We start from the raw sequence: 27,490 nt of genomic DNA, 5'->3' as shown, positions 1-27,490 counted from the left end.
GAGAGAGAGACAGAGAGAGAGAGAGAGAGAGAGAGAGAGAGAGAGAGAGAGAGAGACAGAGAGACAGAGAGAGACAGAGAGAGAGAGAGAGAGAGAGAGAGAGAGAGAGAGAGAGAGAGAGAGAGAGAGAGAGAGAGAGAGAGAGAGAGAGAGAGAGAGAGAGAGAGAGAGAGAGAGAGAGAGGCTGGCATTGATCAGAGGCTCTAGATTATCGTGTGCGGGATTAATGCGTTACGAGGTGGTTTTGTGGTTTTCTCCTCTTCTCGGAGTCGGTGAATATTCTCTGTGTTTCATGGAGGATCTTCTGGCGTCGCTCAGCGCCCGCGTCTTCTTCTTCTCCCCGTCCTCTCGGATTTAAGGCTTTCTCTCCTCATTCTTGCAGATCTCAAGGTAAGCAGCTGTGCCTAACAAAGCGTTCTCTCGCATCATCCCCGCAGGTCGCGCGCGTCCCTCTCGACTTTCCCCATCCTCGTGTAAACGCGCGCGTCACGAGAACGACGCGATCCGGCGATGCGGTGAAAGCGTGCCCCCGTTTCTGTCATTTCTTCGGGGTTTAGCTGCTGGAGAAGTGCAGGGCAGAGAAGGGCTTTATCCGGGCTGTTAGTCGCAGGACAGGGACGCACGACCGGGTGAAGAGGTAAGATTTAATAACCTTAAAGAGCACGCTTTTCGTTCGCTGAGATCGTAGACGGTGCTCCAGGACCCCAATAATAGCTGGTGTCATTGCTGACTTATTAGGAACGGCCTGTGCTTTAATGCAAAGACCCACTTCTCCGATGCATGCGTGATCAAATCACATCCTAACGATGCATTACATCCTAAATAGCAAGGCTCTTTCCCTTTCTGTGCGTCAAAAGGACGTTTTTGAGAGAGTTGCACATCTATCCTGTAACAAAATGACGTTCTGGGTGCATCACCGGTTTTTTCACATATATTTGGCCATATTATTAGTGGTTTGGATGATTGTAGTGGCTTTTGGAGACATGACCATTTGCATCAAAGGGTTAAAAATATATGGTCGACCATAAGCATTGCATTGCAAATGGACGTCAGCATCTCAGTGCTCTGTTTTAATCGGATACAGATATAACAATGTGTTATTAAAGTAGTTTATTCTTTGAAAGTTGCACGTTTAGCTCCTCGCGTGACTTTTTCACGGGCATGTTTTGGACGTAATTAAAGAAAAGAGATGCCTATTGTGGCTTTGTGGTTGGACATTTGATCTGTTACCATCAGTGTTTCCGTTAATGTCGGCATCCGGCTAAAATGAAGTTTTAGAGACAATTGCGAACAAATTCTGTTAAATATTCCACAGGATATTGGTGCATTGGTGCATGTTTTTATCAATAAAACGAAGGGGACATCTGTATGCACTTATAGGAAAGAGCGGCGAGATGATCGAAATGGGAGTCAATGGGTTAATATATACAGGTTTTGCATTGCCTTTAATGTTAGTACGGTTAATTACCAATCGAATAAAGCGTATATTTCCCACTGCAATTAAACATTAATGTTAAATACCACAGAGGCTCCTGGTGCATGTTTTTATAAATAAAGATGATGCATTTGAATCAAAGGGTTAAAATACATGTTTAGGCTGGCTTGCACTGCCATCAATACCAGTATTATTCATTGTTTTGGTACTGGGGGTCATCAGTGATGAAATAAAGCCTCTTTTTGTATTCTCAAAGGAAATCTCTAAAGCACCAGGTGGTCCACGCACATGGAGCACGAATGGAGATGCGACGTGAAAGAGGACTAAATCCCCTTTAAAATAGGTGAGATGCGTCGGTTTGATTGCAAATCAGCAGCGTTTGTCAGCAGCAAATGAGGTCTGATCATTAGCGCTGCAGCGTGAGTGAAGTTCAGGTGCGGAGGGGAACACGGACGGAGAGCTTCGGCAGACAGGAGAGAAGTTGAAAAGCCACCCGCGGGGATAAGCAACCACTTCAGATAGTTTCTAAAAGTGTCACAAAAGAACAGCCGCCAGCGGTACCTCGGGTTTGAAAGGATTGTTCAGCCAAAAAATGAATTATTTCTTTGTCGTTCTCCGTTCTACATCATGTCTCGGCGCGGTGCTTTTCCATAGCGACCGAGTGCGTCAGCCACGCTTTAAACACACCTTTATATTTACCTGCGCAAGCTCTAACCTTCGTTTTTTTCCTTTTTTTTTAAACATACATTCTTAAAGTTTTATTTAAAAAAATCAGACTTTCTAGTTTAGGATATCATGTTTATTTCAGCGTGTTAATGCATGTACAAAATTGCTAAAACTAAAATAAAAACGTACAAAAAAGCATCTAATTGAAACTAAAAAAACACGGCTTCAAAGTAAATCCTATGCCATTGATTTAATGCATGACTGTTAAAGAATGAGAGAGATATTTCTCTTTTATTTCTTTTTAACACACATTATGTTCTAAGCTTCAAAGCAGATGGTTGTATTTTAGCAGATGCGTATGAATCTATGCTGCATGCATCTCTGGTGACGTGATATATATATATATATATATATATGAGCACAGCAGCTCATTGGAGAGGTATAATAACATTCAGAGCTGTCCAGAGCCTTTCTGCAGGCAGCATCGTTTAGTTTGCAAGGCTTGTGTTTGTTAGAGATCCCCTGCTGGTTGATGCTGTAACTGCAGCGGCGCTTCATGGCCTTCCTCCTTCAGGTTTGTCTCCGTGAGCGTCTTGGAGAAGGTCCTGCACCAGCTTCGGCTAGAAACCACTCGTCGTGAGTGCGGTGTAAATGCACACCGGCTAATAAGTCCAAAATGAACATCTGTGCTCTTCTTCAGCAGATCTGGGGACACGCGCCTCTGCATCGGTGCCTCGGTAATGGAAGTGAATGGGTGCCGTCAGAATGAGAGTCTGATAAAAAACGTAATCCACAGCGCTCCGGCCCATCGGCTAACATCCCGAGAAGACAAAAGATCAAACTAATCCAGCGTTGAGATGATTTTAACTCAAATGTGAGTCCATAATAACTCTTCCTGAGGTGAAAAACGTTCTGGTCTGAATCAGGAGAGAAATCTGCGCAGATCCAGCAGCGTTTACAAAACAGATATAACAGATAGAGACAACAGAGATGAGCTTCTTCAGCGGAGGAAGAGTTATTATAAACTCATATAATGCTGGATTTTTAGTCTTCTCCTGATGTTAACTGATTATTGACTGACTCTCATTCTGACGGCACCCATTCACTTCCATTGACGCAGAGAAGCATTTGTACAAATCTGATGCAAAAAAAAAAAGGAATTCCAATCTGAGATGGCTAAGGACAGACACATTTCCAGAAAAGGTGCATTTTCGGCTCTAATCGCAAAAAATAATGTAATTTTACGTACTTAAATTCTGCTCCTAAATTCTTCACTGCATCTCAACGCGCGGAAAAGCTTTACGCTCATGCATTCATCCAAAGTGGATTGCACTGCATTCAAGCTGCACAAACCCACGGCCTTGGAGCTGAAAGGAATTCACGAAGCACTAAACAGCTTCTGGTTGAAGTCGAGTTTTGAAGGGAACGAGCCGGTTGACAAAGAAACCCCGTGAAAATTTTTTCTTAATTTTTTGTCTTGTCCAGTAAAATGATGGGTGTGTCTTTAAAGCAAGAAGCTCATTTGAGAATGAAATTAAATGTATTCCTTTTTTTCTGATTTATGTTTAATGTCTTTATACTCCTTCGATACAAATGCATGTGATTTGCAGCAAATGAATAGCTGCTCTTCTTCGCCGCAGAAGGTCACGCTCTTAACGTATCGTACAGTCTTGGTCTTTTTCATTTCAAACATCCTTACAGCGAGACATTTGCTGGAGAAGCAAATATAATATTTTTGGCCGGTTGTCAGAAAATCTATCCGAAATATGCATATTTTTTCTTTGCATTTTGTTTTCATTTAGCTTTTATTACTTCCCCCCCAGCCCCGTGATTAATGCTTAATATCTTTATTTCTCGAGACAGATGCCCTGAAAAAGCAGCAACATACAAAAACTCGCACTTTATGTAATTTATAACAAATTAATAATTACCCTTCTGAATTTTAGCTTGAGCTAATTTACTCTGCAAAAGGTCACAATTTATTTTTGCTTCGTTTTTTTGGCCTTGTAATATATAAAGATCCTCAGAACGAGAAGCAAATCTGTTTTTCTGGGCCTGTCAGAGAATGCATTGAATTGAAAACTTTTTTTCTTCTTTATTCTTAATGTTTTATATATAAAATAGACTGAAAAAGCATATGCAAAAAAAATTATGAATACATAAATAGCAAAAATATATCAAAAAAAAAAAAAAAATATATATATATATATATATATATATATATATATATATATATATATATATATATACACAAACAAGCAGCAATGCAAATACTCAGATACTCCCAAAAAAATTATATATATATATATATATATGTATATATATATGTATATATATATATATATATATATATGTATATATATATAATTATCATATTTTTATATAGCTTGTTTTTTCATTGCAAAAAGACACAGTTTTATAGTCTGATACAAATATATGTAAACAAGTAGAGAATTTGATATTAAACCTTGTTATGGGAGAATCCATCTGGAGTATATGTATTTCATCTTTGCTATTTATTTATGAATTCATTCATTCATTGTATTGATTAATGGACAGTATCTGTAATATAATAGCATCACAATAGAATCTCTGAAAACAAGCATTAATATTTCACTCTGTTTAGTTTGCTGGTGAGTGTTTCGTGCTTTACGAGGATGTTTAAGCGTTAAAGGAGCCGAGGATCTTCATGAATAATATATCTGGCCGTGAATGGCCGTGTTGCTCAACATTACGTAAGTGGACACCACAGATGAGACGTGCTAAGCGCCGCAGATGTCTGGCTGACAGCTTTGTTAATGGCTCTGAGCGTTTAGATGACTGCTGAATGAATGTGCCAGATTTATACAGCCGCGTTATTAGAGAGCCTGGACTTTTCTCGCTGCCAGCGAAGCCACCGAACATTTCATTCACTTTAATGGATGGAAAATACAAAGCTGAGTGTGTTTTTCATAGCCGCTCCGTCGGCATAAAAAAAAGAAAGGTTTAGTGTTAGACGCTGCCGTGAAAGCGTGGAAATTCAGGGGTGAATCTGAAATAAAGATAACAAAAATAAGCTGTCGGAACGTTTCTCTAACATTGTCATTACGTTGTGAAAACGTTGTAAGTTTGTAAACGTTGAAAACTGCTTTTTTAATGCATTAAGATGTTCATTGTGGGATTTCTGTGAACGTCCCACCGTTTACAAAACATTACGGAAATGTTCTTAATGAATGTCTTTTAAACGTTTAAAATTAGAGGGTTTTCTTCCTATGCATTTGGGAAGTTTTTTCTTGGTTAACGTTATTGAAACATTACATTGAAAACGTTGTCGATTTTTCTTCTTCTTGTAAAACCTGTTTCTGAACGTTTAACCGTTATATAAATCATTTAAATATCCTCAAAACATTGCCTCGGGAACTAATATCAATTCAAACAACAACATTTGGTGAAACGTTACTAATTACATTTGTGGGGGAAAAAAACTGCAAGACACTACACAAACATGTTTCATAATTGAATATGTTTGATCATTTTCATTCAGGATAAGTGCGCTGTAACATACGCTACATCTAAATGAACAGTAGCACAACTGATATCTTACTTTACCGACACAAACATTTCTCAAACTAATACTTTTAAATATAAAAGTGTGTAAAACGACTAATTAAGACGTCGTTTTTCGGACGTTTTTTCTAAACGTAAGATATATTTATTCACAGTACAACACAGAGAACATAACAAATGCTTCAGCTGAGAAACGTTAGACTTTTATCCAATAAATGGATAATCATTTCATGTTGGCGCCAGCTACAGGACTTTGGGAAACTGTTGAAAAATCAATGAGCAATTAAAATAACCTGATTGTATTCAATTAACCTTTAATGACATTTTCAGTCAAAGGTTTATATCTATTTTTCGAAAGAACGAACAAGGAAAAAATATTGTTGAGAGTTTTTTTTAAAAACACAGAATGCCATTGAATTCAGACGTTAAGACTGAACGTGAAAATGATTTCTCATAGTAATAATGTTAATAGTGAATGGTTAGCAAGTAAGTAGCCTTTAAGCATAGCAGATTAATGCATTTCTGGCAGAATCCCCACCGGAAATAACTGTACACTGAAAGCGAGTTTACTTTGAACCAAGACCAGATGAAGGAAACATGACACTAGCTTTTAGCCCGACAGTGGAAACACGGCTAATGAGTATTTTACGTTAAAAACTGAATCTTATGAAGCGTGTGAGATTAAGTCATTTAGAAAATATAAAGCGGCAGAGCTGGTCTGCACACGAATAGCAGTTAACATAGATAACACAGGCCTAGCGTTTTATAAATCAATCCCACATCACAACACGTAGCCTATAATTGTCTCCAGTCATCATCAATGGCCCTTCGAAGACTTACGGACACCGACTGTCTACCTTGATGTTGCAAGAACGTTATGAGGACGTTTTCTATCAACACTGATGTTTCACTTTATTTTGAGGGTCCCTTTAACACATTCTGTGGACTATAAGTAACGTAGCACCTCCTGACTCTCATTAGAGTGCTGGTAGAGTATCAGTAGACTGGTTAGGGTTAGAATGAGTTGACACGTTCTTGAAAAGTTACCTACAGCCAGTTGGGAGATCATCATAATAAAGAGTTACCGGATAATAATCAGAATGAAGGTTAGTTGACATGTAGGTGCAAAGTTGCTTATTGTCAACAGAGTGTTCATCGTTGGGTGTTTCTTAATATCCCTCCATCCTCCACCCTATGATCCAGAAACCGATCGAGCTCAGCCATCTTGTAGGAGTCCCAAGGAGTCATAAGCGAGGATACACAGGTGCCTCAGGTGGAAAGTAACTAATTACAAATACTTTCACCGGCCACTTTATTAAGTACACCTTACTAGGACCGGATTGGACCCCCTTTTGCCTTCAGAACTGCCTTAATCCTTCATGGCATAGATTCAACAAGGTAGAATATTCCGTTCCACCACATCCCAAAGGTGCTCTATTGGATTGAAATGTGGTGACTGTGGAGGCCATTTGAGTACAGTGAACTCATTTTCATGTTCAAGAAACCAGTCTGAGAAGATTCACGCTTTATGACGTGCTGGAAGTAGCCATCAGAAGATGGTCATAAAGGGATGGACATGGTCAGCAACAATACTCAGGTAGACTGTGGTGTTCATACGATGCTCAACTGGTGCTACTGGGCCCAAAGTGTGCCAGAAAAATATCCCCCACACCATTACACCTTGAGGTTGGACATGTTGTGTGTTCAGAGATGCTCTTCTTCTCAGGTTGTAACAGAGTGGTTATTTGAGTTCCTGTTTCTTAGCCTTTTCTATCAGCTCAGGAACCGGTCTGGCTTCTGCTCACCTCTGACCTCTGGCATCAACAAGGCATTTGTTTCGTCTATCAGCAGAACTGCCGCTCATTGGATAGTTTCTCTTTTGCCTGACTGTTCTCTTTAAACCCTAGAGATGGTTGAGCGTGAAAATCCCAGTAGATCAGCAGTTTCTGAAATACTCAGACCAGCCCGTCCGGCACCAACAACCACGCCACGTTCAGAGTCACTTAAATGACCTTTCTTCCCCATTGTGATGCTCGGTTTGAACATCAGCAGATCGTCTTCACCATGTCTACATGCCTAAATGCATTGAGTTGCTGCCATGTGATTGGCTGATTAGAAATTTGCGCTAAGGAGCATTTGGACAGGTGTACCTGATAAAGTGGCCAGTGAGTGTACTCTCGTTACAGTACTTGAGTACATTTTTTCTACTTTCTTGAGTATAGTAAAACTGTGGTACTTTTACTTGAGTAAAATAAAACTAAAGTATTCAACTTCGCTACATTTGCTTTTTCACCAAAAGTACAAAAAAAGCACGATGGTGGAGCGAGGGTGGAGCCCCGCGCTTTAGCCAATAACAGACCCGTCCGACTCGGGTGCAAAAACCAATCAAAACGTCCCGTTCGCTTTGACTGATGATCGCCGACGTTGTCGTTTTAAATCAGCAGAGCTATGCTATCAGCTTCTGAAGTGGGTGATACCATTGATATTACACAGCAGTGAATAGAAACTCGGTTGATAGAAGGATGGATGGAGCAAAGTGTCCAAAATACATGCACACATTTGAATGGTGAAAGTCTCCCTCTTAACAGTGCAGTTAAACTACATATCAGTTAAGCTAAAATAACCTCAACACTGAAATTTGCATGCATTTCTACGTGCATCTGGCTAATAGATGCACCTAAACTACTTTTACCTGTGTGCATGCTATACATGGGCGAAGAAACAAGATAGTATGCTTACGTCCGGACAATCTCTTCATATCCAAAACAAGATAATGCTCCATCATCATTCGGCATAACAGATATAGTAATGTGCTAAAATGAAACGACATACTGACAAAAGAATAGTTATACTGAATTTGATTGTGTATTAAATTATTAAACACCTCTTGCTGACTAACTGGTAAAAGTTAGTGGTTTAAAGGACCAATTTCAAATGAATTCATTAGTATTTGTAGAGTCTTTTTTTGTCACTAATCCTGGTTATGAATTTCCAGTTCTTCGCCACCAGAGATCACTCGATCACCTGGACTTCGTTTCCCGTGTTCAGGTGCACAGATTGGTTTCATCCGGTCAAACACATGCTGCTTAATTTCTGAATTTCAATCAATCAATCAATCAATCAATCATTTTTATTTATATAGCAGGTTGCATCAAAGCACTGAACAGTATAAGGTAGAGGAATACAATGACAGGGATGTATAATGACGAGATTTCCTCTCGCTCACCGTATCGTCTAGCACATATCACAGTTTATCAATAGCTACTTTATGGAGCCAATAGTTATTTCCCTAGTTTACTCTTGCCTTGTTTCGATCTTTACCTGTGCGTTTTGGGTATCTCTCTTGTTTCACCTTTTGGACTCAGTGGTCTATTTCTATTTCTCAGTGCATCGACCCCGATGGATTACATTCGCCGTGACTGACCCTCGTTTGCTCGTTCATTGCTCGTGCCATATCTGTTTCTCATATCCGCCTGTATTTCTGACCATGCCTTTTGAATAAAGCTTGGATCCGCGCGACTCCTCTGTTCCCTTCGTTACACTTCGATTTTGGTTCAAAACGAGTTTTGGTTAAATGCACTATATTTCCACTAAACGATACATGCAAATGCATGATAGTCATCAGCTTTATAGCGTCTCTTGGCCAGCTTGACCCTATTTCTGATATAAATCATGTTTTTCTCTCTCTCACAGGCGGCTCAATCTGATTGGAATTAAATCTGGATATACCCGTGTTTCTGAATCATGGCAGGCTCCGTCTCCGTCGCCTCGAGGGCTGAAGGTCTTTGGATTAACAGATCTGCACGCGTGTGAGGATTAGCTCTTTTGTCATGTTGTTTGTGAGAATGATTCTTCGGGGGCTGTCGGTGGTTTGGGGAGTTACGCTGGCGCTTTCTCAGCAAACGCAGTTCACCACCGTCACCACAAACTACGGCAAGCTGAGAGGATTGAGAGTGGCTCTGCCCAGCGAGATCCTGGGCCCCGTGGAGCAGTATCTGGGGGTCCCGTACGCGATGGCCCCGACCGGAGAGCGCCGCTTTCAGGCCCCGGAGCCGCCGGCGTCGTGGCCCGGCATCAGGAACGCCACGCAGTTCGCGCCGGTGTGTCCTCAGTTCCTGGAGGACCGACTGCTGCTCACCGACATGTTGCCCGTCTGGTTCACCGCAAACCTGGACACGGTCGCCACGTACGTTCACGAGCAGAGCGAAGACTGCCTGTTCCTCAACATCTACGTGCCCACCGAGGAAGGTATGCACTGAAAAGTGTGGGGTTGGGAAGGTTTTAAAATTGACCTTTTAATGCTCGCCAAAAACACAGTAAAAATTGTGAAATATTATTAGAATTTAAAGTAATTGATTTCCGTGATTTTCAGCATCATTATCAGAAATCATAATAACATGCTGATCAACAAACGTTTCTGATTACTATTATTTGATTTGATTACTGATTATATTTTTGTGCAAACTGTGATATAGTATATTTTATAGAAAGTTAAGAACTTTGTTTATTTAGAATAGAAATCTGCTGTAATTTCATAAATATATTTACTGGCACTTCTGATCAATTTAATGTGTCCTTGATTTATAAAAATATATATTTCTTAAACACATCCAATAAATATATATATTTATATATATATATAAACACATCCAATATATATATATATATATATATATATATATATATATATATATATATATATATATATATATATATATATATATATAAAATAAAATAAAAAATATAACTCTGCATTTATAACTTAATTAATATAATTAATTATTTGTATATTACATTTTTATTTGTAGTTTGTAGTTGTAAGGGTCTGAAAATTTCCTGAAAGTTTAAAATAAATAAACAAAAATAAATAACTATATACATATCCTGTAAAGATTCAACAATTCTGGATAGTTTCTGGAAATTTTGAACCTGAATATGTGACCCTTTATCAACTAATATGTAACATTAGGCATAATTCTTATATTGAATTGTAAATGAGGACCAAAATGAACAAAATGATGATGGATATGAATTAAATATGTTGTGTAAAATACTAAAACCTTTATGTTTTGGTCCTGAATGGCTTATAATCGGTGCTTGTCGTGCTTCATCCTTGCCGTAGGTTTTTTTAGTTGTGTGTGATTGACTTCTTGACAAAGAGCTCATGAATGCTGCTGTGATACGTGGAGCAGAAGCGTGTCTGTGACGCATTAACACTAGCTGTTGGAACAGAGCCGTTTTATCATTATATCCAGGTATTCATGGGATTGAGATGATCTTATTTGTGCGTGTCGCTTCTTGTCTCTCATATAGACAGAAATTAAATATGCGGTTTATTCCCTGAAGAGACGGAGAGTCAGAAAACATTAGATGCAGAGCTCAAGAGCTGCTAAAAAAAACAATTAAATCATTAATAAAAAGAAAAACTTTCGAATAATTTTTTATTTACTCAATAATTTTTTTAGTATTTTTTGAGGTGATCACAGAAATATTTCCATTTGGTTTAACTTGAAATAATGAAATAACCGCGACGAATAAAAGCAAATGAATAAAAAGCACATCGGCAATGGATTAAAATAAAAAAAATAATTAAAAAAGTGAGCTAAACTTAAAGTAGAAAATAAAATAAATAAAATAAAGAAAAATAGTAAAAATAAAATAAAGAAAATAAATAGTAATAAAAATAAAATAAAATCGAATAAAAAATCTGAACAAAAAACAATAGTATCTCAATTGTATTAAAGTAACAAATCACATGAGTTTTTTTGAAGTAAATAATTTAATATAAATAACATTTTTATTTTCAATAAAAGAGCTTTTCTTTGTGTCGTTACTGATTTAAGTTTGTGTAATATGGTTGGTTTATGGTGTAATACGGCATGATTTACTAATGGTTTCTATATTATACACCGATGCAACCGTCTTTTTTAGTAATGCATGCTCCAAGTTAAAACTAATACTAAAAACTGAAGACAGATATCATTTATCATCACTGACAAAGCTAACATTTTTTTAAGGAACAGCTTTAGACCAAATTTGTAAAATTCGTAGCATCAGGCTTTTGTGGCTCGTACAGTCAGATAATACGGAGGAAATAAAGAAAAGCAGCTCGAAACAGGAACGAGCCGCAGATGCTGTTACTCGCATGATGCTTTTAATATAAATCAATGAGATCTTTCTAACAGCGCAGCAGATCTCCAGATGAGCTCCACATGATCTGAAATAGAGGCTCCTCAGAAGATGCGAGATGTTTTGGAGGAACAGCGAAAGTGAAGCTCCTCAGAAGATCAGGTTCTTCTAGAAACTCGATCGAAATCGCGAGAGCGTTTCTACGACTGCATTAAAGAGCAGAAAACCAGCGGTCGGAGACAGAAAACACGAGGAGGTCGAGTTCAAAACAGCAAAGCCTGATCATCTAGAGAGTTAAACGTGATAAAAGACCAGCGCTTATATAAACGCTTCCTTTAATGCTGTGTTCATCTGAAGATAATCTTCGCTAAAGTTGATTTTAATGAAGACGAGAGTGGTTTGATTAAGCCGAGCTGGTTTTTTGACGCTCCTGGGAAACACGGTAAACATCCTCGTTCTCATTAAACACTGTTTCCTATTTCACAGCTAATAGAAACATCATAATTGGCCGTGTTTCGCCCGAACCAAAACAGCTTTCTGGTGTTTTCTCAGCGTCTAACGGAGAACGTAATGACTCAATGGACGTGTTATAAACGCTCAGAAACGTGAATATATTTCCTCTAGGGAGAGTTCATCCGTCGGTGTTGTTTCTGGCTTTCAGACGCTCAGGACGACGCGGGCTTGAAGCCGGTCATGGTTTACGTTCACGGAGGCTCGTACGTGGAGGGGACGGGGAACATGATCGACGGCAGCGTCCTCGCCAGCTACGGGAACGTGATCGTCGTCACCGTCAACTACCGGCTGGGAGTCCTCGGTGAGTACGGCTCAACATCTCACCCTGCTGCTGCCCCGCTCACCACAACACACCCGGAAATGCCCATCGGTGAATCCTGAAAAATTAAATGTGTCGCCAAGAAATTGTTTTCAACATTTATAATAATCAGAAATGTTTCTTGAGCAGCAGATCAGTATATTAGAATCAGTGCTCACTGAGATATAGTTTTTAGTTTTATATATATATGTATGTATGTATATATAGTCATTTTTATTAGTTCTTTTGTTTATTCATTTTAATTTAACTTTTATTTCAGGTAACAAATTGTATTTTATGTTTTTAGATTTAATCAAAAATTTTATTTCAAGGAAGAAAAATTTTAGGATTTTAAATTTGTTTAAAATATTTGTTTCATATATAAATTTTATATATACATTTTATATATATATATATATATATATATATATATATATATATATATATATATATATGTGTGTGTGTGTGTGTGTGTGTGTATATTTTATTTTTTTATAATATATTTATATATTTTTTATTTTGTAAATATTTCATTTGTTACAAAACGTTTTTTATGATTTTAGTTTTTTCTTTATATATATATATATATATATATATATATATATATATTTTTTTTTTTTTTTTTTTTTGTTACAAAAATGTTTTTATGATTTTAGTTTATTTCTTTATATATATATATATATATATATATATATATATATATATATATATATATATATATATATATATAATTTTTTCAATGTCTTTTAGTTTTAGCCAACAATAATTAATCCTGATTATTCTGATTTCTGAAGGATCATGTGACACTGAAGACTGGAGTAATGATGTTATATTAAGTCTGATTTGATCACAGAAATAAATTACAGTTTAACAGATATTCACCTAGTAAACAGCTCTATTAAATTCTAATAATATTTCACTATTTTTGCAATATTTATGATTAAATAAATCCACCCTTGGTAAACAGAAGAGACGTCTTTTCGGTATTTTAGCATTTTTGTGTTATTTTTGCACATGGTAATGAAACCCGTAAACGCTTTCCCTTCGTTCACAGTAAGAGATGAACGTTAGAAAACCTTCAGACGTTCATTAAAATCTCTATTCATTTCCATAATGAATGTTTCTGGCTATTACCAGTTCTGCCAAGAATAGATTCCTCTCCATAAAATAAAGCTTTTATAATTCAGTTTCTCTGAGCGGAAGAACACGGTAAGCTTAATAAAACACAAACACCAACACAAAGCGCTTTAATTAACAGCTTAGGAGCACATTTATGGATCATTCGCTCTGAATATTATTCATATGTTCAATTTATTTCTGTTTTTGAGTCTATTTTTCTTTGAGTGCCGTGACCTTGTGGTGAATTGAGTAAAGCGTCGGACCAGAACCGGCTCTCGTTCTCATCAAGATACCCGAGCCGTTTCCTTCCTAAGGTCCTGAGCTTTAGAGACGGAGAAGGAGAACAAGAGAGTGTCCTTTTGTGGACAGGTTCAGACCGAATGCATGCTTTCTAATTACAGTCAGAGCTTTTATACCCAGTAAAGTGAGCAGAGCATCTGGTTATTATGGAGCTGAATGGAGGAGTCTATCGTTAAATATTGAGCAAAAATACAGGACACCTTTCAAAAGTCTGGAACGATTATGACGGATAATAATCAGAAATGTTTGCTTTTTTAATCATTTTGTGGATATTTAATTTGTTACAAAAATATTTTTATGATTTTAGTTATTTTAGTTTTTATTATATATATATATATATATATATATATATATATATATATATATATATATATATATATATATATATAAATAAATATATATATATATATATATATATATATATATATATATATATATATATATATATATATATATATATAATATTATTAAGTTTCACAGAAATAAAATGTCTTATTAAATTATTTCACTAGTTTTAGCTAACAATAATTAATCAAATGAATGCATTACTTAAAAGTAATGATTATTCTGATTTATTTTCTGATATTTTGATATTATTTTTATTATTTTTATATTAACGTTTTGAAGGATTTTGTATTTTTACATGGCGTATTTTTTGATCTTTTAAAATGTACAGCGTTTTTGAAACAACGTTAGTGAAGAAAATAAAGACTACTATTAACGTGACACTAAAAATGATGATATGTATAGTTTTATTCTGAAGGATCTGTGAGAAGACTAATGATGTTATATTAAGTCTGATTTGATCACAGAAATAAATTACAGTTTAACAGATATTCACCTAGTAAACAGCTCTATTAAATTCTAATAATATTTCACTATTTTTGCAATATTTATGATTAAATAAATCCATATTTGAGCAGTAAATTGGTATATATTTGTGATTTTCTGAAGGATCAAGACTAATGTAATGACGCTGAAAATTCATCTGCGCTCCACAGAAATTACATTTTAATAATCGTTTAGAATTTTTATCATGTTTTTGATCAAATGAATGCATTACTTAAAAGTAATTTATTCAGGGTAGCTTAATTTTTTTTCTGTATTATAATATATATAGTATATATATATATATATATATATATATATATATATATATATATATATATATATATATATAATATATATTTATATATATTTTTACATTTTTGATATTTTGATATTATTTAGCTAGCTTTTTCGGCAGCTCTGACAAACCTAACAGTTTTTAGACAACTGAGAGCAGCAAGGTATTATTTTTATATTAACGTTTTGAATGCATGTTTCTATTTTGCTTATTTTGTATTTTTACATGGCGTATTTTTTGATCTTTTAAAATGTACAGCGTTTTGTGAAGCAACGTTTAAAGGCGCAGTAGAAAATAAAGACTACTATTAACATTACTAGTATAGTTTTATTCGTATTTAGAAATGGTTTTGTTTGCATTTAAAACCTTAGTCATTTTTCTCTGCCTTTATGCCATTCTTGTCATTTTAGAAATATGTCTAAATGTTTATTAATTTATTCTGATGCATAAATTGAAACCAAATGAGAAATGTTAGCTAAACATGATAAATTAATGATTATTTTGAACGTCTATTTCAAGTAGCGAAAGATATTGAGTGTGTTATTCTGATTTCTGAAGCTCGCGTGACACTGGGGTAATGATGAAGAAAACCACAGAAATAAATTACGCTTTAATAGATATTCTCATAGAACTACAGGTTTAAACAGCAAAAATATTTTAGAATTTTTACTGTATTTTTGATCAAATAAATCCCTTTCAGAGGAGAAGTGTATGGATGTTTCTGCTCTTCCCAGAGGATCACAGATCGGTGTTTTTCAGGGACGGATCAAGGCCGAAGGTGTGAGGAGAAACCAGACAAAGCCGTCCTCAGCTCACGGCCTGCTTTCATCTCTTCTCAAGGCTAAATGTTTCTAAGCGATGAACTCGATCGAGAGCTCGTTTGAAAGCTGAAAGTCCACGACACCCTTCTCTTTTCATCTTTCTGATGTGAAATCCTCTAAAACGCTGCTTTGGATTAAAACTGTGGGCTGCTTTTATTTGATCGGAAGTCGTCAAATATTATTACAATCTAAATCAGCTGTCTTCTGAGTGAATGTGTGTTGAAGTCTAATTCATTTCTGTGATTTTCAGCATCATTTCTCGGGTCTTCAGAGTCACAACAATATGCCGATTTTTGCTGATTGTTATCGATATTGATAAAAGCTTATTTTCGTGGAAACACACATGAACAGAAATAGAAATAGAAAGTGCCCCCTGTGTGTGTAATCGTTTGGATGTCGGTGCATTATGGGGGTTTTGTGCAAAACTGCTTCGTCCGGAAAATCAAGCAGATAATAAACGTGGGTTATGAAAGCATTCTGTGAACGAAAGACATCAAAATGTTCAGAAAATCATTTTTTATTCTAGACCCAGACCTCATCAGGGACTTCCACCGTGTGGCTTAATTCAGGAGCGTCAGGAGCCGTTCATAGCTTGCAATTGATCTGCCTCTGTTGCCTCTTCTAGAAAAATGTCAATGTTTTTTAATTAATAATAATCATTTTTATGTTTTGTATTTAGTTTAGTTATAACGGTAGGTAAGACTAAACGGAAATAAAATGCTGAGATGAAAGAATGTGTTTAATATTTATTTAGTTTGACGTAAAAATAAAATAATTATTATTTTCATAGTGTACAGTGAATATGCACAATGTATTAAATTAACATGTGAGAAATATTTGTAAGATTATTTTTATTTATTTATTATTACTATTTTATCATTTAAAGCGGAAATAAAATGCTGATTTAAGTTAACTTATATAAATGAACAATAAATAAATGCTTAATAAATATGAAATAGAATACAATAAGCGTGTGATATATATATATATATATATATATATATATATATATATATATATATATATATATATATGGTGAATATGCACAATATTTAGTCTTTATCTAATTAGTATTTAGTTTAATGTATTATAACACTTAATAAATATTTGTAAGATTATTTTTATTAGATTTTATTTATTATTACTTTCTAATCATTTTAAGTTAACCTACATGATAAATAAATGCTTAATAAATATGAAAGACTATACAATAAGCTTAACTTATATATATATATATATATTTTTTTTTTTGTGAATATGCACAATATTTAGTATTTTATAGTGTAAATAATGTATCTTTATCTTTTAGTATTTTGTTTAATGTATTATAACACTTAATAAAATACTTGTAAAATATTTATTTATTTATTAGATTTTATTTATTATTAATAATTTATGATTTTAAGTTAACCCAAACAATATATATATATATATATATATATATATATATATATTTTTTTTTTTTTTTTTTTTTGGTGAATATGCACAATAAGTAGTATTTTCTCTCACGGAAGAAGAAAATCTTCAGCGGCTCGGTCGGTGTTTAGCGTGTGATGAATGACGCTCTCCTCGCGGCATTTTGCCACAAAATAAACAGATGACGGGAGAAGGGGTCTCATTAGACGTCAGACGTTAAAGAGCTCTAGTGGAGGTGTAGAACAGCCCAGTCTTTGTGGAAACGGCTGCACGGCTCATTGAAGGACTCCACTGTTTATTGCTCAGGAATAAATTGCTCGGTTAAAAGTCCTACATCACCGGCGAGAACTTCAATTAACCTTTATCAAGCGCCGGCCTGGAGTCAGGAGATATATGCGGCGCAGGTGAAGGTCAGCCGGAGCGCTTTTTATTTGCGGCGCTGGAATTAATAATGCAGCTTGATGGATGAAGCTCATCAATAAATAACACAGAAATCAAGCTTCGGGGGTTTTTTTTGTACATCCCGGGTGAAAATACTGGAGCTTAAGGAAGACTAAATGATGAACAGGTGTTTAGAGGCGTGCTCCTCCACCGAACATCTCTGAACATCGACACGTGAAGAAATACCTGCAGAAGCTGATGCAGCGAAATGGGTTCTTTTGCACATTTCTAAAACTTTAATTAAAACGCAAGCGCACGATAACATATGAAATAAAAAAAAAAGCTCCAAAAGGATTTTTGACAGTCAAGAAATTGCATTTTCTGTATAAATAATTTAGTTTTTGCATTTTGTCTTCATTTTAATTTTATTTAAAGTAAGCAATTAAGTTCTGTTTTTAATGTGTTTGTAATTTATTTTATTTCAATGAACATTGTTTTTTTGTTTTTATTATTATGTGTAAATAATGTATATTTATCTAATTAGTATTTAGTTTAATGCATTATAACACTTTATAAATATTTGTAAGATTATTTTATTATTACTATTTAATCATTTTAAGTTAATCTACACGATAAATAAATGCTTAATAAATATGAAAGACTATTCAATAATCTTACCATATATATATATATATATATATATATATATATATATATATATATATATATATATTTTTTTTTTTTTTTTTTTTTTTTTTTATGCTGAATATGCACAATATTTAGTATTTTATAGTGTAAATAATGTATTTTTATCCTTTAGTATGTTGTTTAATATATTATAACACTTAATAAATATTTGTAAGATTATTTTATTATTACTATTTAATCATTTTAAGTTAAACTACACAATAAATAAATGCTTAATAAATATGAAAGACTATACAATAATCTTACCATATATATATATATATATATATATATATATATATATATATTTTATATATATTTTATGCTGAATATGCACAATATTTAGTATTTCATAGTGTAAATAATCTATTTTTATCTTTTAGTATGTTGTTTAATGTATTATAACACTTAGTAAATGCTAGTTTTTTTTTGTTTTTACATGATCATGTTTTCATTTTAAGTCCAATTTAAGTTTCTGCAGTTGTACATTTTTAGGTATATTTCTACACATAGCACTATGTATTTATTTGCATAATATCACATCATGTTCCTTTGAGAGTGTTTGCTAGTAGTGTGTACTGATCATAAGTCTGTCCGTCATCTCTGTTTCAGGTTTCCTCAGCACCGGCGATCAAGCAGCTAAAGGGAACTACGGTCTGCTGGACCAGATCCAGGCTCTTCGCTGGGTGAAGGAGAACATTCAGGCTTTTAACGGAGACCCGGAGCGAGTGACCATCTTCGGCTCCGGAGCCGGGGCCTCGTGCGTCAGTCTGCTGACCCTGTCTCACTACTCTGAAGGTCTGGAGATCTCCGGATCAAGTGCATGAGAATATAGGACCTCGCCATTCAAGTCAAAACTTGTCGAAACTCGGTCATTTATAACCAGCTTCCCAGACTTTAATGGCTCCCACTGGCTTTCGTTTCAGTATTTTAATCTAATACAAAGAATTATATACAACGTTGTTCAGAAAGCCTGAAATATTACAGTAGTGTTGTAATTTTACAGTTAAAATAAAAGAGTAATTATTGTATTTGTTAAATACTGACATACCGCATTATTAGCATCATGCAGTTATTATAGTGAATATTATTTTATAAACGTATAGATGTATAATCACACAATTATTAATATTATACTTTCTATATAATCAGAAAGACAAACACAGCAAACCTGTTTTTTTTTTTTTTAGAAAAAGCAATCATTTTAGATTGATTTCTTATTGTTTTTGTTGTTTTTAGATAATTTGTTATTTTATTCATCTTTTTTATTGTAATAGTGATTAGTATTATTAATACTAATCGAAAATCGAAATAATAATACTTATTATTATTGTTATATTTTGTAGCCATATTTATATATAATCACAAAATTATTGATATTATAATTTACATAACAGAATAACACGCACAATAACTTTTATCTTTTTGACTTATAACTAAAATGAGGAGTACTGTTTCTCATTTAACCCTGTTTCTAATATTTTTAGGTTTAATTTTTTTTTGTTAGTTTTTTTGCCATATTGTTACCAAATTATTGATTTTATAATTGATATAACAGAATAACATGCACTATATATATATATATATATATATATATATATATATATATATATATATTTTTTTTTTTTTTATAGTTAAAATGAGTTTCTTATTTTAACCATTTTTCTAATATTTTAGGTTTAATTGTTATTTGTTTTGTTTTTTTGCCATATTGATATATTATTACCAAATTATCGATATTATAATTGACATAACAGAATAACATGCACAGTATATATATATATATATTTTTTTGTAATATTTTTTTTTTTTTTGCTATATTGATATATTATCACCAAATTATCGATGTTATAATTGACATAACAGAATAACATACAATATATATATATATATATATATATATATATATATATATATATATATATATATATATATATATATATATATATATATTTTTTTTTTTTTTTTTTTTTTGGTAATATTTTGTTTTTTTTGCTATATTGATATATTATCACCAAATTATCGATATTATAATTTACATAGCAGAATAACACGCACAATAACTTTTATTTTTTTGATTTATAGCTAAAATGAGGAGTACTGTTTCTCATTTAACCCTGTTTCTAATATTTTAGGTTTAATTGTTTAGTTCTTTTTGCCATATTGTTACCACATGATCGATATTACAATTGACACGGAAACAAAATAGCATTGCAAACCTGGATTTTTTTCTCTTTTTTTATCAGAATAGATTTCCCCCGGCCCTAACGAATAACCGTGCTTTTTTTGATCTGTTTCAGACCTGTTTCAGAAAGCGATCATTCAGAGCGGGACGGCTCTCTCCAGCTGGGCCGTCAACTACCAGCCGGCCAAATACACACGCATGCTGGCCGAGAAGGTGGGCTGCAACGAAGACGACACGGTGGAGCTGATCGAGTGCCTCCAGAACAAGAACTACAAGGAGCTGATCGAGCAGAACATCACCCCGGCCAAATACCACATCGCCTTCGGGCCCGTGATCGACGGAGATGTCATTCCAGACGACCCACAGATCCTCATGGAGCAGGGAGAGTTCCTCAACTACGATATCATGCTAGGAGTAAACCAGGGAGAAGGCTACAAGTTCGTAGACGGGATCTTAGACAGCGAGGATAGAGTGACGAGCAACGACTTCGAGTTCGCCATATCAGAATTTGTTGACCACTTGTATGGCTATCCGGAAGGAAAGGACACCCTGCGGGAAACCATAAAGTTCATGTACACGGACTGGGCCGATAGGGAAAACCCAGAAATGCGCCGAAAGACACTGGTTGCGCTTTTCACGGATCACCAGTGGGTGGCGCCAGCCGTCGCGACAGCAGACCTGCACGCGCAATACGGATCGCCCACGTACTTTTACGCCTTTTATCACCACTGCCAGAGCGACATGAAGCCCGCCTGGGCCGATTCGGCACACGGAGACGAGCTTCCGTACGTTTTCGGTATTCCCATGATCGGCCCCACGGATCTCTTCAACTGCAATTTCTCTAAGAACGACATTATGCTGAGCGCCGTGGTCATGACGTACTGGACGAACTTCGCCAAAACTGGGTGAGCAGGACACATGTTTGCACGAACTGCTAATAAACGCTGGCAAAATGCGCAAAACATTCATTGATATGTTACGCTGTTTATTATGGTTACTAGGGTATTGCTAGGCAGTTGCTAAGGCATGTTGCTATGTGTGGTTGGGGCTTTGCCAGTCGATCAAACGTACATCCCTCACTGACCTTTTGATTGGTGCTTTGAGATATTTTTGTTGCTAGGGTATTCTGAGTGGTTGCTATAGTGTTACTATGCAGTTGCTAGGTCGTTGCTAGGTCGTTGCTAATGTATTCTGGGTGGTTGTTGGAATGTTGCTATGTGTAGTTGATAGGGCTTTGCTAATTAAGCAAACATAACATCACTAACTGACCTCGTAATTGCTGCTTTGAAATGTTTTTGTTGCTAGGGTATTCTGAGTGGTTGCCATGCAGTTGCTAATGTATTCTGGGTGGTTGTTGGAATGTTGCTATGTGTAGTTGCTAGGGCTTTGCTAGTTAAGTAAGTTTTTTAACAACACTAACTGACCTTGTAATTGCTGCTTTAAGATGTTTTTGTTGCTAGGGTATGCTGAGCGGTTGCCATGCAGTTGCTAGGTCGCTGCTGGGCAGTTGCTAATGTATTCTGGGTGATTGTTGGAATGTTGCTATGTGTAGTTGCTAGGACTTTGCTAGTTAAGCAAACATAACATCACTAACTGACCCTGTAACAGCCGCTTTGAGATATTTTTGTTGTTAGGCAGTTGCTAGGGTAGTCTGGGTGGTGGCCAGAGTGCTGCTATGCAGGGTGTTGCTAAGCAGTCAAAAATATCTTCACTAATTGACCCTTTAATTTCTGCTTTTAGATATTTTTGTTGCTAAGGTGTTGTTAAGCAGTTGCTTTAGAGTGTTGCTAGGCATTCAAACATAGCATCACTAACTGACCCTTTAATTGCTGCTTTCAGCTATTTTTCTTATTAGGTTGCTGTTAGCTAGATTCTAGAGATTCTAGGGCGTTGTTAGGCAGTCAAAAGTAAATTGACCCTTTAATTTGCTGCTTTCAACTTTTTGGTTGTTAGGATTAGGATTATTGTTAGAGTAATCTGGGTATGCTGCTAGGCACTCGAAAGTAAAAGCACCAATTGACTGCTTTGACATTTTTAGGTGGTAGTCAGTTGCCAGGGTGATCTGGGTGGTTGCTCGAATGTTGCTGGGCCGTGCTAGACAATCATTTGCTGGCTTATCTTATTTTTCACTAACTGACCGTTGGATTCCTGATTTCAGCAACATTTAATTCAGAATCTGATCAGATCGAAATTTCACTATATAACAAGAATGCATTTTAAAAAATGCTAATAAAAGCATCAACAATTGTACAGATGTTACTGATTTAACACGTTTTGTTTTACTGCACAGAGACCCGAATCAGCCAGTTCCCCAAGACACAAAATTCATCCACACTAAACCCAACCGCTTTGAGGAGGTGGCCTGGTCTAAGTATAACCCTAAAGATCAGCTGTACCTGCACATCGGCCTCAAGCCTCGCGTCCGGGACCACTACAGAGCCACCAAGATTGCCTTCTGGCTGGAGTTAGTGCCGCACTTGCACAACATCAACGAACTCTTCCAGTACGTTTCATCGACAACCAAAATCCCACCACAAGACACGACGCCGTTCTCCTACACCAAGCGCCTGTCCAACAAACTCTGGCCGTCGACCACCCGCCATCCGCCTGCTCCTCCGGCCAACACCAAACAGATGTCGGATCAGCAGAAGACATCCGAGCACGGCGACGGGACGGTTATCATAGAAGCGCGAGATTATTCGACCGAGCTGAGCGTGACGATTGCCGTCGGAGCATCCCTGCTCTTCTTGAACATCCTGGCGTTCGCGGCGCTCTACTACAAGAAAGACAAACACCGGCTAGAGTCGAGTCGCAGGCACAGCCCACCAAGAAATCTCGTGAACGACGTCCCCCGCGTGCCGAGCGAAGAGTTTATGTCCCTGCAGATGAAGCAGCTCGACCACGATCACGATTGCGATTCGCTGCAAGGCCACGACATGATTCGGCTGACCTGTCCTCCGGATTACGCGCTAACGTTGCGCCGTTCGCCTGACGATGTGCCGCTGATGACGCCGAACACCATCTCTATGATTCCGACCTCTTTCGCCGGCATGCAACCATATCACAACCCGTTCAATGCATTCGGGAACAGCACTCCGAGCAGCACAGGCCTCCCGCATGGACACTCCACGACGCGAGTATAACTCGGCGCAAGTCGACGAACTACTTAGATGTGCACCCGGGTGCTCGAACACAAATACTGAGGGTGTTATTTTGTTACAGACTCTTTTATGAACAGGTAACGTTACACTTATTAACCTGTATAATGTGATCAGTGAATGTAATCATTTTCGCATTCATGATACAACGACTGGAGCTTTCAAAAAATATGATTACGTAAATGAAGAAGTATTGTTTGCATCCTGATTTCCTGGTTAATGTGTGGGACGATTAATAATAAACACTTGCTCTGCAGCACAAGGCCATGTTTTCTGATAGATAGATAGATAGATAGATAGATAGATAGATAGATAGATAGATAGATAGATAGATAGATAGATAGATAGATCGATTTCAATGGTTGCTAGAGTTTTGCTCCAGTTTTTCTAGACAGCAGCTATTGTAGGTGAGTTTCTATGCAGTTGTCAAGGTGTTGCTAGGATGTTCTGGGTTGCTATGCAGTTGCTAGGTTATTTCTAGGTGTTTGCTAGGGTGTTGCGAGGCGGTCAAAATTTACATCACAAACTGACCCTTTAAATGCTGCTTTCAACTATTTTTTATTGCAAGGGTTTTGCCAGGCAGTTGTTAGGGTGTTGCTAGGCAATCAAAAGTAACATCACATTTTTTTTGGCAATATCTAGGTGGTCGCTAGAGTGTTGCTATGCAGTTGCTCGGGTGTTGTAGTTTTTACGCATTTGCCATGCTATTGTAGGTGGTTGCTATAGTGTTGCAAAGTAACATCAGCAACAAATAGATGACCCTATTAATTGCTGCTTTCAAATATTTTTTTAATGCTAAAGTGTTGCTAGGCAGTTGTTAGGGTATTCCGCGTGGTTTCTGTGTAGTTGCAATTATGTTCCTACAGTCAAAAGTAACATCTCGTTTTCTTGGCAGTAGCTGGGGTGTTTTAGGTGGTTGCTAGAGTGTTGCTATGCAGTTGCTACTGTTTTACTTGGCAAATTCAAGAATTTTCTAGGTTGGTAGGGTTTTGCTTGACAATTGTTTGGGTGTTTTAGGTGGCTAATAGAGAGTTAGAGGCTAGGATGATATGCAGTGGCTAGGGTGTAGCTTTGCTAGGATATTCTAGGTTGTTGCTATGCAGTTGCTAGGGTATCTATCTATCTATGTCATGCACAGCAGTGCTTCAAGGCAAGTCTATTTCACAGCCATAACCAGCGGCAGCACTGACCACTGATTTAAAAGGGTTTGTAAAAACATTTAATCTCTGTGCCAAATTAAACGTTAATTAATCGCATCCCCAGCGTCTTTTTAAGAGCAAATCAAAAACACGGAAGCGTCTGAAGTTCTTACATTTTAAACACGAGATCAGGTTGCAGTGTGAAACTCTTGTGCCATCTGAGAGGATCTGCTGTCAGATCTTAAAGGTGCTGGAAGTGATTTCATCCGTTCTGCACATTGACGTTAGCCTTTAGACCCCGCCTCTCCGAAGACCCGCTCGAAAGGGTGCTTCTGATTGGCTGCTCTTTTCTGTGGTTTTTGCGCGGTCCAGTGCTGTGATTTCTCACTGCACACGTTACGCCGATATCTGCAAGGTTGTAGTAAGATTTTATACGTATTATTCTGTTACAAATATTGCTTGCAGCACCTTTAAAAGCAGCGTGGTATCAGCGTGGCGATGGCCTTTATCTGACAGTAGTCTTTCTCTCAGCCTGAATAGTGTTATTTTACTGTATATAGCATATAGAATAAATTGTAAAAAGATCATCTGCAGCTTGTAGCATCGCTTTCAACGAAACGGTCTTTTCTGGACTTTTTTCATTTGCTCGTGTACAGTTCTGAATGTACGTTTGCCATCTTCATCCCTTCACGTTTGACCATTTCAGGCATCGTTTGCGTGATGGCGGATTGTCCGGTCCTCGTTTCAGTCGGTTATTGTGTCACATGAAACAATTCCTTCTGCTTTAAACCTCATCGAAGCGAAAAGCAAAAGTACTGTTCTTCTGAACGCGCTCTGCCATTGGTCAGTCACACAGATAGTCCGGCCCCCCGAAATCATGTCTTTGACATGTCAGGCCTATAAATGAAATACACCGATATTAACGGTTTTGTTGTTTTCCAGTTGAAAGCTGAACTTCCTGTGATTGTAATCTGTAAACAGGAAGTGTGCATAGTTTCTTATTTCTATATAATAACTGTAGCTCAGTTCATGTAAGTACGGCCCATTTTCATAACGATCGACAAATATATTTATTTTTGCTCGTTTGTGCTCTGCTTTTTCGGTTTGTATTTTTAAGCATTTAATGATGTACTCAGACATTGTTTGTTACTTTTCCTGTAACAGAAGCTTCACAACGGATCCATAGTGCTGTAATAATGAATTATCATTTGTCAATATATATTAATCGCTCATCTGCCTAACAGGGTACTGATGGACGTGTACATGTTTCAGTCTCGCTCTGAATCATGTTGCTTCTTTAAGTCTTTCCTCATACTTTACGCTGTATGAATCTGATTTGGTTTTGCCTCACTGAAAGGCTTATCGATGGATACTGTATATGTAAGAGACTTTTTGCTGCTTTTTCTAAAATTAAATAAACTTAGATTTTACTCATTTGCTCGCTTGCTTGTTTTTATGTTTCACGACGTTTAATATGTGCGCGCTGTGTCTCAAAAAGAAGACTTGAATATGTGCTCGGTAATGGAAGTGAATGGGTGCCGTCGGAATGAGACATCAGAATAATCCCCAGTCCGTCGGTTAACATCCGGAGAAGACAAAAGATCAAACTAATTAAGATGATCATTTCTTTTATATGCGTACCTTCGAACATGCGAACGGAAATCGCGTGCGCCCGTCTCTTTAAGACGCGAAATCTACGAATCGCGAACTTTGCGCGCGAATGAATGGTTTCAGCTCTCGGCTGGCGAACGTAGACGTGGATGAACGTAGGGCCCAGATGTTAACCGATGGACCGGATTATTGTGACTCCCATTCTGACGGCACCCATTCGCTTCCATCGCTAAGCCACCGGTTCGCTAAAGACACGGATTTGGCAAAATGTAAGCAGACTGAGTTCATTTTCTGAACTAATGCCCACTGGCTGGATGTAAGGTCGTACGTACTGTTTAATGTGGCAGAATTTGGGAGTCCGAGGCCGAGATGCGGTGTGTTTGTGTAGAGACTCGTCTGAGAGGCAGATGGTGGAGGTTCAGCTTCTCCAGACACACGAGCAGTAACTGCGCTCGCTCGGTCTGTGGCTCCTCCACCATCTGTGCTCGCTCATGGGCCGCAGACACATAAACACCTCCGAAGGCTCGCTACTGGAGCATGAAAAGCTAGCGGGTGACTGTACGGTGAGCGTGGAGCTCCAGCGTGTGATTCAGTGCTGCTCCGTGGAAAAAATGTGTGCATCAATTATATTTAGAAGTGTGCGCTTCATTGTGTTTCACGCTGTTAAAAAACGAAGCGCTTAAAAGGTTCTTTAACCTTTTTGTAGCTTTTGTGGAACAGAAAGGTTAAAGGAACTATTAAGACAAAAAACAAGGACTTCATGAATCACCTTTATTTTTATGTCCGTGCAGAAAACGACGTACATGTTTTTTCTTTCTTTCTTAATGCTATCCTGTTCATTTATTGCTTATACGAAAAATATTAAACGTCCAGTAAGCGAAAGAAGTCATTCAGTTTCAAAGCGAAATCATTTCAGAAGACAAATCAAAACGTGATATTATTAGCTCCTTTTATGTTTGA

General features: G+C 36.6%; 1 protein-coding gene across 4 annotated transcripts; it reads left to right on the top strand.

The window, feature by feature from the left end:
* The first annotated feature begins 147 nt into the window (after positions 1-147).
* Positions 148-26,353, top strand: nlgn4xb (neuroligin 4 X-linked b). 4 transcript variants are annotated; one of them, XM_043230538.1, is made up of 7 exons: positions 148-390; positions 1,692-1,778; positions 9,341-9,895; positions 12,438-12,590; positions 19,050-19,235; positions 20,738-21,527; positions 22,913-26,353. In XM_043230538.1, exons 3-7 carry the CDS (start codon positions 9,478-9,480, stop codon positions 23,763-23,765), a joined length of 2,400 nt encoding a protein of 799 aa, XP_043086473.1. In that variant the 5' UTR covers positions 148-390; positions 1,692-1,778; positions 9,341-9,477; the 3' UTR covers positions 23,766-26,353. The 4 variants fall into 4 exon arrangements, with proteins under 4 accessions (XP_043086473.1, XP_043086472.1, XP_043086474.1 ...); XM_043230539.1 differs by lacking the exon at positions 148-390 and adding an exon at positions 462-637; XM_043230537.1 differs by lacking the exon at positions 1,692-1,778.
* Positions 26,354-27,490: the final 1,137 nt, after the last annotated feature.

Source organism: Puntigrus tetrazona, unplaced genomic scaffold (genome assembly GCF_018831695.1).
Source record: "Puntigrus tetrazona isolate hp1 unplaced genomic scaffold, ASM1883169v1 S000000173, whole genome shotgun sequence".
In the NCBI taxonomy this organism is placed as follows: Eukaryota; Metazoa; Chordata; class Actinopteri; order Cypriniformes; family Cyprinidae; genus Puntigrus; species Puntigrus tetrazona.
This window is presented reverse-complemented; position numbering and strand designations above follow the sequence as displayed.

Coding starts and splice junctions, on each gene's coding strand:
- nlgn4xb (XM_043230537.1), top strand. CDS start 9,478: ATGTTGTTTGTGAGAATGATTCTTCGGGGGCTGTCGGTGGTTTGGGGA. Junction 12,591..19,049: donor CTACCGGCTGGGAGTCCTCG/GTGAGTACGGCT, acceptor TCTCTGTTTCAG/GTTTCCTCAGCACCGGCGAT. Junction 19,236..20,737: donor CCTGTCTCACTACTCTGAAG/GTCTGGAGATCT, acceptor GATCTGTTTCAG/ACCTGTTTCAGAAAGCGATC.